The following is a 9,723-nucleotide window of genomic DNA, read 5'->3' as shown; positions in this document are numbered from 1 at the left end:
GACGAGAGGGCAATCTCCTACAGTCTGCTCTGCAAAGAGGATTGCTTCTAGTTCAAACATTCACATCCAATAACCATTCATTCAGTGCACATCCTTACAGTTAATGAAAAAAGTTTTATTATAATTATTTACAATATATACAGGTAGCAAGTCAAAACTGTAATTTATTTGTCATGCTGACAAAAAAATTACAGAACATCAGCACGTAGGAGTTATTATGTCTTCTTAAAAAACCTGGAAGAGAAGACAGAGGGAAACCAGGTCAGTAAATTATAAGTCCTGTGCAGTGTTTTCCTTCAACATGGGAAAAAACATCTACAGTACAGTCATTCATTAGTGAAATGTAACTAACTATATACAGGATTATTGTATTTTTTCTCCCAAAACCAAATAAAAAGGAATATTTAAATTGCACTATTATGTTATGAATAAATACAACATAATAATATTAAAACTGAAATATCCAGTGATCATGCATTTATTTAACTTTGAATGCTAGAATGGCTTTAGACTGTGAATATTTGAATTAATTAAAGTAATGATAGATCAATGTTGTTTTAAACATAAAGTGACATTAACAGGATGGGTAATGTACTGTATTGAATTATCTTCCATACCAGGTGAAACTGTATCCACCCAAAATGATCAAAGCAACCAGTCCTATTGATGCAGCAGCAGACAGAGATGAAACCTTCAGGACATAGGAGGTACCTGGAACAAAGAAATCCCGTGTGTAAGTAACTGGCAACTAGCACTTTTCACATTTACTTGTTTTTAAAACTTACATTTTAAAATACTTTCTGTTGCCTGCTGGCATAACTTCAGAATGTTGTAACTTTGTAAAATGTAATGTCTCAAAATAAAAGTAATAATTTTAAAAATGACACTATAGGGTCTGGATATTTTGGCCAGTGGATTACCTCTTACTTTAGCCCACAGGACACAGGAACTTTTTAAAGCCTAGTAGAGAAAACATTCGGTTAATTTTACAATTAAACCGTAAAGTCTGATGCATTTACTATAGTAGCTGCACCCACCGTTTTCCACTGACTGACTGCTCGTAAGATGATATAATAGTTTCTTCCACTCTCCAGTGGTGCATTAAAGAATCCTCCATAGTAGAGTCCATCCCCTACAGTAAAGTTCATCACTGTCCCAACATGTCTGACATCAATCTGGGCAGTGATGTACTCTGTTGAGGACTTTATTTTGCTTGAGGGGTCTGAGCTCGCAGGAGAGGGACAGTCAAACACCACAATCCCCTCTACAGGAAGCACAAACACTTGGTACCAACTGCCAAATGAAGAACAAAAAAATACTTATTTTAAAAGTGCAACATGCAACAGTTTAACTTAACTAAGTTTTTTTTTTATCAGTGTAGTTTTTTTTGGGTATACAATGATCTATGTATGTTAAGTAATTAAATGACCATGTCCCTTTTCAAAGGCTTTATATTCATTTAAACATTAATAGGCTGCTATCTTCATGGCTATAAATAATGTCTTTACACAGATTGGTAACACCTAAAGATAACATTGTATGAATCTGATTCTGCACATACTGTAGCCATTTATAGATTTTTCTGGCCGATACTGTTATTGATATTCATTTTTACAAAAAATTTGATACAGATCTTAGATTTGCTTTTGAAGAACTGTGAACAAACAAAGCGAAACATTTTACAATGATAGTAAAGTGTAAAAATCAACTTGTCAGTGCCCTCTGCTTGACAAACTTACTAACACTCAGACCTTGTTTTGCATTTCTGTTCTAAAAGTTGTTGTTACTTATTGGTCTACTTATGTACTGATAGTGATGTATCTGCAATAAGCTAATATTGGCAGCTATCGACCTGGCTGATCCACGGTTTAGCTCCAGCGCTTATACCTGCTTCTCTGGGGTGAGTGACAATGATTGTAGGTAGAAACATAGTGAGACATTGAGTTTAGTCATGAAAACTGGATGGAGGTTGATCAAATGTTAGATTATTATAACTCATTACATTTGTTTTTAGTTTGTGTCTTTTAAATAACAGTGCAGTAGATTCTATGCATTCACGAGTCATGAATCAAGTGTTGTACTAAATCATAAAAATTCAAGCAGCATTGTAAATTGAAGATAATTGAGCATAATAGAGCTGAATCACAATTGAGAAATATTTAACAAAATATAATTAACCTCTCAGTTTACATTCCCAATCACTGTGTTCAATTGCCAATTGAGTATCATTTGCCTCTTGCCATCTTGGTTGTTACCTTATTGGGTCCAGTGTGTTGGGTGATCTGCGCAGCCTCAAAGTTGGTACAGGAGTCTCAAATTCTCTGTAGTAGATAACCGGTGCTGGAGGCACTGTCAGATGTTATTATATTTAATGACCAAAGTTCAGTATGAAGAGGACTGCATCAAATGAAATACATCAGTCCTAAATATTTCCAGAAAGCTGATAACTCCAGGTTGTACTTTGATGCAGGAAAACATTTTTGTCAGAGTGTAGTAAATGTAAGCGTTGGCTGTACTATCATACCTGGTAAACTGGTGTTAGTGGTGGTGGTAGCTGTGAATCTGGCAGACACTGCAGTGACTGAAATGCTGTAGTTTGTGACCGGGAGCAGGTTCAGACAGAGTTCTAGCTGGTCACCCATGGAGCTCAGAAACCGCTTTCCTTTATCATGAAAGGACCTCTGGTAGTCCCTGGAGCCTATGTATGTCACCTGGAATTGTTATATTGAGTGTGGCATCAGTATGGTATGGTAATTGCTAAACTGTCCATACACATTCACATATAACCAGAGATTGAGGTTTATTTATTACTGAAAGCGCCTGTTTCCTATTCTGGCAAATAAGTACAAACAGCATCTACAGTGTGAGGATAAGGACAAACTCTACTCTTACCATGTAAACTTCTGTATCCTCCTCATACTTCTCTGCTTTCCAATGCAGACATTTTTCATTGAGGACAAATAGATGATTGATAGGTGGCTTTATTTCTGTAAGAGATGTGGAAATGAAAAGAGAAAAATCTTTTGTGATTTCAAAATATTACAAATCTATTTACAAATGCGTTCACAATTCAATGATGAACTGCAACTTGCAGATGTCCCTAGTGTGTTCACTTGCTATGTTCTTACTTACCTATGCACCTCAGTGTGGCTTTCTGCCACAGCCCAGAGTTGCGACACACAGAGACGTTGCTTCCCCTCCAGCTGTGATATCCATCCATGCAGCGGTGGATCACAACACTTCTGTTATGCCACACCACCTCTGAGTTGGCAAGGAAGGGATTCGGGCCACATTTAGCTAGAAAAACAACGGCACTGACTGGTTAGGTAATTACTTGTGTTATGGGCCTTTTATAAACATAATTACATACAGTATATTCTACACATATCCATGTGTATCTTTGTTTGGGTTCCCAATGCATTCCAGTGTAAGACTCATCAGAACATTTTCCTAAACATTTATTCAGCTCTTGATGGACCCACAGAAATAAATTTACCAGCACAAACGAAGGATCATGGAAAAATGTATAAAACATTATTATTTACCTCAATATACCTCAAAACCTGCATCAAGCAGAGAACATAGAGCCAAAGCAGGAATATACAACTAACCACAACTGAAACAATATAGAACTGAGCATTATCAGATGAATCAAAGCATCAACAAAAACATATCAATAACATTGAAAAAATCACAAATAATAACGCTTCCACAGTTGAATAGATGCATGTCCATGCATAGTGAATATCACTGTACCTTTGCACTTTACAGATACTTTCCCCCACTCTCCTGACAGTAAACATGTTGAAACATTAGTTCCACTCTCCTGGTAAAATCCATCCATACACTCATACAGCACCACACTGCCAGGTCTACTGGTGCGATCCCACAGGAGGTTAGTATGGGGGAGGTTTAGAGGGGGACCACAGCTTATTTCTGCACACAGACATGAATTAGCACAGTCTATGTGCTATTAACAGACATACAGTATATCAAGAGAACAAGAAGACTCTCTTTATATATTCTGGAAGTCACTGCACCAGGCCAAGAAATAGTCCAGCACATAACCCCCTGTAAAACCACAATGTGTCACACTCCTTTACACTTCTGTTTTGTATGGATTAAACAAAGAAGATATAATGTTCATTTGAGAGCTTTTAAAGTGCTGGTAGGTAGATTTTCTTACTGTTGAACAGTTTCCCTGTTTCCTTTCTTTATGCTAAGCTAAGCCAACTGCTGCTGGCTGTAGCCTTACAGTGGTATCAATATGCTCATCTAACTCTTAGCAAGCAAATACACATATTTTCTAAAATGTCAAACCAACTATTGCTTTAAACATTTTCTGCATATTGCTACAGACATTCTGAAATTAAAGCAATATCAATGTATCCGTTAAACATTGCACCTTCACACCATAGATCCATATCCTCCCACAGTCCATTCTCTCCACATACGGAGTAGTTTCTCAGGCTCCTTTTGTAATATCCTTCCTCACATTGGTAATACACCACACTGCCAATGTGTGATGTGCCGTCCCATAACATTTTAGCATGAGGTTTAGAAACAGGCTCTTGACAATTGATTTCTACAACAAAAAGACAGCAAGTCATTGTAGGTCACTAGTAGCTGGATAGATGTTGAAATGTTCAAATGAATGACACAAGTTTCCTGATATAATCCACACATCTAAAAACAGTGGTTGAAATGGCAGTTCAACAATGACAGTAAGATTTATACTGTTCAGTTAAATTATGATGTATTGGCATTATTTGAGATGATTGAATTGTTTTATTTAAGGCAGGCAACCCAATACTCTGTTGTGTTGACTCATGTCATTATCACCTTGACAGAGCAGAGAGGCTGCATCCCATTTTCCTCTGGCAGTACAAACTGATATATTTCCCTCTCCAGTGTTGCGATATCCAAAGTTACACTGATAAACAACCTGAGAGCCCACTGTGGAGATATTATCCCACAGCATGATTGAATGAGGGATGGGTGGGGGCACACCACAGTCAACTTCTACAAGGATAGAAATTGCATTGTTTAGTTAGGTGAAAACACTTATTATTTGACTCTGGAAAACAGCAATGGAAAAAATACCAAACACAGTGTCAATAACAGGCAAGTAGCAAGTTGTTACCTTTGCATGAGATGTTTGGTTTTGTCCAGTAACCATTAATTGTACACAATGATATGTTATTTCCTTCATTGTGATAAAATCCTGTTTTACAGTAGTACGTAACTGTGCTTCCAGGGGCGGAGCTGCCATTCCACACTTGCCCAGTGTGAGGCAGTATAGGAGGATCCCCACATAATATCTCTGGGACAGGAAATTATATACACAGGGGGGTTATGCAAAATTAAAACAAACAAACAAACAATAAATTTTGAGCTCATAAAATACAAGTTTTATTGTAATTAATTCTTAACAATTTTGCCCTGCACACTTAGTCCATACTACAGTCACACATGTGATTTCACTTTTGTTGACTGGCTCACTCTTGTTTTACCCTAAGACTAGGCACACAAGACATGACAGAAACACTAGAAATATGTTCTTACTTTTCATAATTGAAAAGAAAACTATTTTAGGAGTTTCATTCATTGTTTGAATTACCTTGGCACAACAGAGTTGGGGGGGTCCACTGACCGTTTTTATTACAGATCGATATATTATGTCCTCCTTTGTTATAAAAACCCTCTTTACAAAAATAGAGCACAGTGCTGCCAGGGGTTGAAGTACTGTTCCAAACATGCTCAGTGGATTCAATTATAGGAGGATGTCCACACAAGGTCTCTACAAGGAATAACATACACCACAATCATGCAACATGAATGCCAGGATTCAGATAAATTCCTTCTCAGTTTACTCAATTCAGGAAGTTAAAAATTGTTTTTCAAAACTCTACAATGATCTGATAAAACAGTAACTGTACCTTGACAGAGCACGGACGGTTTCTCCCACTGTCCAGAAGCAGTACAGATGGACACATTGCCCTTTCCAACATTATGATATCCAGAGTTACACTGATAAAGCACCTCCGTGCCCATCTTTGAGCTCTTATTCCACAGCATATGAGAGTGAGGGAGGGCAGGGGGAGAGCCACAGTCAACCTCTGAGAGCCAAAGCAGTGACACGCTGCATGAAACTGTTTTCACTGGCAAATCTCCAGGAACTCTGTCCAACTGATCAGTTTCATGATCCCTGTGCTCTTGAAACTGGTTAAAACTCACTAAAAAACTGCACTGTCATCAGTGGAAGATTCATTATGTTATCATCCATTTACGGCTTAATGGACAGGCTCCTAATGGTTCAAGTCTGTCATAAAACAATAGTTATTTAAAGTTTTTGCTTGCTGTAATCATTCCTCCTGTTCATACTGGCTGTGAAGAGATCCCTTCATAACGCAAATCCACAGTCCTATTGTTTTAAGACCGACTGAGAAAATTGTAAACCTATCATTTAAAAACACTCTTTAGCTTTGCTTTCAATAGCTCGCTGTTGTAACTCTGATGTGCTCTTTGTCTCTTTAATAAATTATACAGTATACCTTATAACCTCATTTAGCTGACACTGTTAGGAATACCTGAAAATTAATAAACACACCTTTATAGGTCATGAATGTCACAAACACCTAAAGCAGAGAAAGTACAGAGCCATATTGTGCTGAATAAAGTTAATGAATAGTTATATAATGCTAGAAGAGGAAAAAAGAACTATGGAGGGTGGCAGAATGTTTTTGTTTGCTTTTGTTTTTTTACCTTCACAGACCATGGTGGGTCCTCTCCACAGTCCATCAGCTCCACACACAGAGCTGTTGTCTCCGCTAATCCACACAAAGCCTTCGTCACAGCCAAACATGGCCACACTGCTGTATGTGGTACCTGTGACTGACAGCAGCACTGTGTCCTCCACTGAGGCATGCTGGCCACAGTCAACCACTGAGAGGGACAAGAACATAAAATCATTACATGCTGGAAAAGACAAAATAGAAAATAAAATAGATCCCATTAATGCAGTTTTACCTCTGCAGGAAGCTCTGTCTCTGTAAGGGTGGAAGGGCTCCGTTCCATTGTGGACTTGGTATCCCAGCTGGCAGCTGCAGTCAAAACTGCCCTCAAGATTCCTGCATTGACCTCCATCTCCACACAAGCCTGCGATCCTGCACTCATCAATGTCTGCACAACCCATTGTAAATGAGCATTTGACATAAAACGACAATGTCGAAAACTCTCCAAATTGTCTGTATGACTATTTAATTATGTGTCATTTCTCATTTTTAGTCTGTAGTTTTTAATCTCACACCTAACAGTTTTTGGTTTAAGTTTGACAACTTTAACAGCCTTGTGAAAAAGTTTAAACTCACCCCGACAGTGGGTTCCATCGTTTGGGATGAAGACTGCCATGTTGTTAGAAGGGCTGTAGCCAGCCAGGCAGGTACAGTAGTAGCTGCCATATGTGTTGTGGCAGGCGGTGTGCTGCCCACAGATTTTACTTGCTCCTAACTGACACTCATCTTTATCTGGAAGAAAAAAGTAGAGTTTTCTTTTAGTTGAAATCATTAATGTTATTAATTCTACCTGTGAGTTTCCTCCTATGACGAGTCAAAATGTTTTATGTAAAAAAAATCATTGGGGCAGTGCGTACCATATATGAAGGCTGAGTGACAGCATTCTAACACATTAAACTAAGATGCCTACTGTGAGATGACTGATGCCTTCTTAATATCTGCTTTGCCATTGTGTGTACATTACTAAGCTGATCACATTAAAGGACCAGTGTGTAGGATCTAGTGGCATCTTGAGGTAAAGTTACAGATTGCAAATATTTGAATGCAGCTCAGCCTTCCAAGCGTGTAGGAGAAACTACAGTGGCCGTGAAACGAAACACAAAAGGCTCTATCTGCAGCCAGTGTTTGGTTTGTCCCTTCTGGGCTACTGTAGAAACTTGGTGGTTCAACATGGCGGACTTTGTAGAAGAGGACTCACTCCCTCTGTAGATAAAAGCGGCTCATTCTAAGGTAACAAACACACAACTATTCTTATTTTCAGGTGATTACACACTGATGAAAAGCAGGGAGTTATTGAGGGAATTAATAGGCTCTTTACCTCCTAAATGCTCCACTACATTCTCTAGCTAGTCGAAAACTGTCTGCGTTCTGGTGCTGAGCAGGTGGTGTACTGTGACTTTTTTTTGGCTAAAATAATTAGAAACAATGCTGATGAGAGCAATGAGCCTGAACCAAAATACTAAAGTTGTGGGTGGTAAAACCAAAACAATAAGCTGAAAGACTGCTAAAATGCTCTCAGGGGAACAGCAGAGCAGGGTTGTAATTCTTCACAACAGACAACACCAATTATACAGTAATTTGATCTATTGTATATATAATATGATATAATATAAAAATATTAATTAGATAATAATTCCATGTTTAAACTCTGCAGTTCTCATTAGAAAACCCTTTTCTCATTACAAAAAAATTTGAGGATTTAATGAAGAGACTTCTTATTAACATTGTTTTCCTACCTTGACAGAAGGTTCTCCCATTTCCAACAAAGCCATATTTGCAGTTACAAACTTTGCCAGAACCGTCTGACTTGTCGTCACATGTGGCGTTAGCATGGCAGGTGGCACACACATCCAGAGTGTGGCCTTCTGCTAGCATATCTGAGAGGATAGAAAGAACATCCATCAGTCAGTATCTTCAAAGGGTTTCACTTTTTATGATGTTAAATAATCACCAAATGTGACAAAAAACTGTCATTACTATTCTCACCCGCAATGACACAGAGCAGAAAAACCACGATCATTGTTCTGTTTCTCTCGTCCATCCTCTCTGAAAGTCTGTCGTGCTCTTCACTTCACCAGACACTCAACCTCCTTATCCCCATCTTCTTTTTTCATTTCTTACTTCCGTTTTGTGGACCATGATGACACTGAGGGGATTTGATAACCAGGATTGAGGGGACGCAGTAAGTGGGTGAGCTGAGGTCACCCTGAGAAATAGCTGCTTTTGTCAATGGTCTTCTTGTGGCTGGTGGTTTTGTGGCTTCATCTGTCATCCGCTGACACTTTCAGTTACACTTCACATGTGTTGATTATATGCGTAGTGCTCACGCTGGCACACATGCTGCCGTAGCTGATAACGGCTATTTTTGGCCTAACGAACCTGCTGGATGCCTTCTGACAAAAACTGTGGCATTTTGTAAAACACAACTTTACATTAACCACATCATAACTATGTGTGTATTAAAAATGATAGCCAGGTAAGAGTCTTTAATCAGATGACTACATCAGGTACAAGTTAATAAGTTAATATTAATGGCTGCCACTGCTATTGTACACCAAAAACAAATGAATATCATAGTGCATCTTACCCTTTGTCCATTGTATTTAAAGTTGTTTGTAACCCTTATTAAATTAAAGGTGGCTCAATTCATCCTTTTTTATTATAATCCACAAATGTGTAAATGTTTTAAGTGAATGGAATGAACATCCCTTCTTGTCCTACCACAGTGTCTGTAGTGGTTGCAGAGAGGGTGTCAGTTGTTGTGCTGTGGGAGGGGGAGATAAGTCTAGCGAGCTGCTATCTTTCTGCTCAGCAGGATCCTTAGTGGGGTCTCTCTGTCACTCAAACCAACAAGCTACCGCCTCACACCAGTGCCTGCTGGACTGGACTGATTAATAATTTAATAATTTTAAAGCAAAGACAGCAAAAC

General features: G+C 38.4%; 1 protein-coding gene across 1 annotated transcript; it reads right to left on the bottom strand.

Moving 5' to 3' along the window:
• Positions 1-94: 94 nt before the first annotated feature.
• On the bottom strand, positions 95-9,503 carry susd1 (sushi domain containing 1). The gene is made up of 13 exons (XM_035658735.1): positions 8,781-9,503; positions 8,531-8,671; positions 7,371-7,526; positions 7,030-7,182; positions 6,766-6,945; positions 3,133-3,297; positions 2,893-2,987; positions 2,525-2,711; positions 2,256-2,349; positions 1,038-1,293; positions 921-960; positions 618-711; positions 95-234 (listed from the first exon to the last, which is right to left on the bottom strand). The coding sequence occupies exons 1-13, from the start codon at positions 8,833-8,835 to the stop codon at positions 216-218; spliced, it is 1,635 nt and encodes a 544-aa protein (XP_035514628.1). The 5' UTR covers positions 8,836-9,503; the 3' UTR covers positions 95-215.
• Between the last annotated feature and the right edge of the window lie 220 nt (positions 9,504-9,723).

The sequence above is a fragment of the Morone saxatilis genome, unplaced genomic scaffold, assembly GCF_004916995.1.
Source record: "Morone saxatilis isolate NCDOM2014 unplaced genomic scaffold, NCSU_SB_2.0 Contig16, whole genome shotgun sequence".
Lineage (NCBI taxonomy): Eukaryota > Metazoa > Chordata > Actinopteri > Moronidae > Morone > Morone saxatilis.
Note: the sequence above shows the minus strand (reverse complement) of the source record. Positions and strands in the feature narration are given on the sequence as shown.

Excerpts from the sequence above, each read along its gene's own strand:
- susd1 (XM_035658735.1), bottom strand. The coding sequence starts at position 8,835 with ATGGACGAGAGAAACAGAACAATGATCGTGGTTTTTCTGCTCTGTGTC. Across the intron at positions 6,946-7,029 it reads AGACAGAGCTTCCTGCAGAG|TGGTTGACTGTGGCCAGCAT; the intron begins GTAAAACTGCAT and ends TGTCCCTCTCAG. Across the intron at positions 2,988-3,132 it reads AGCCACACTGAGGTGCATAG|AAATAAAGCCACCTATCAAT; the intron begins GTAAGTAAGAAC and ends CATCTCTTACAG.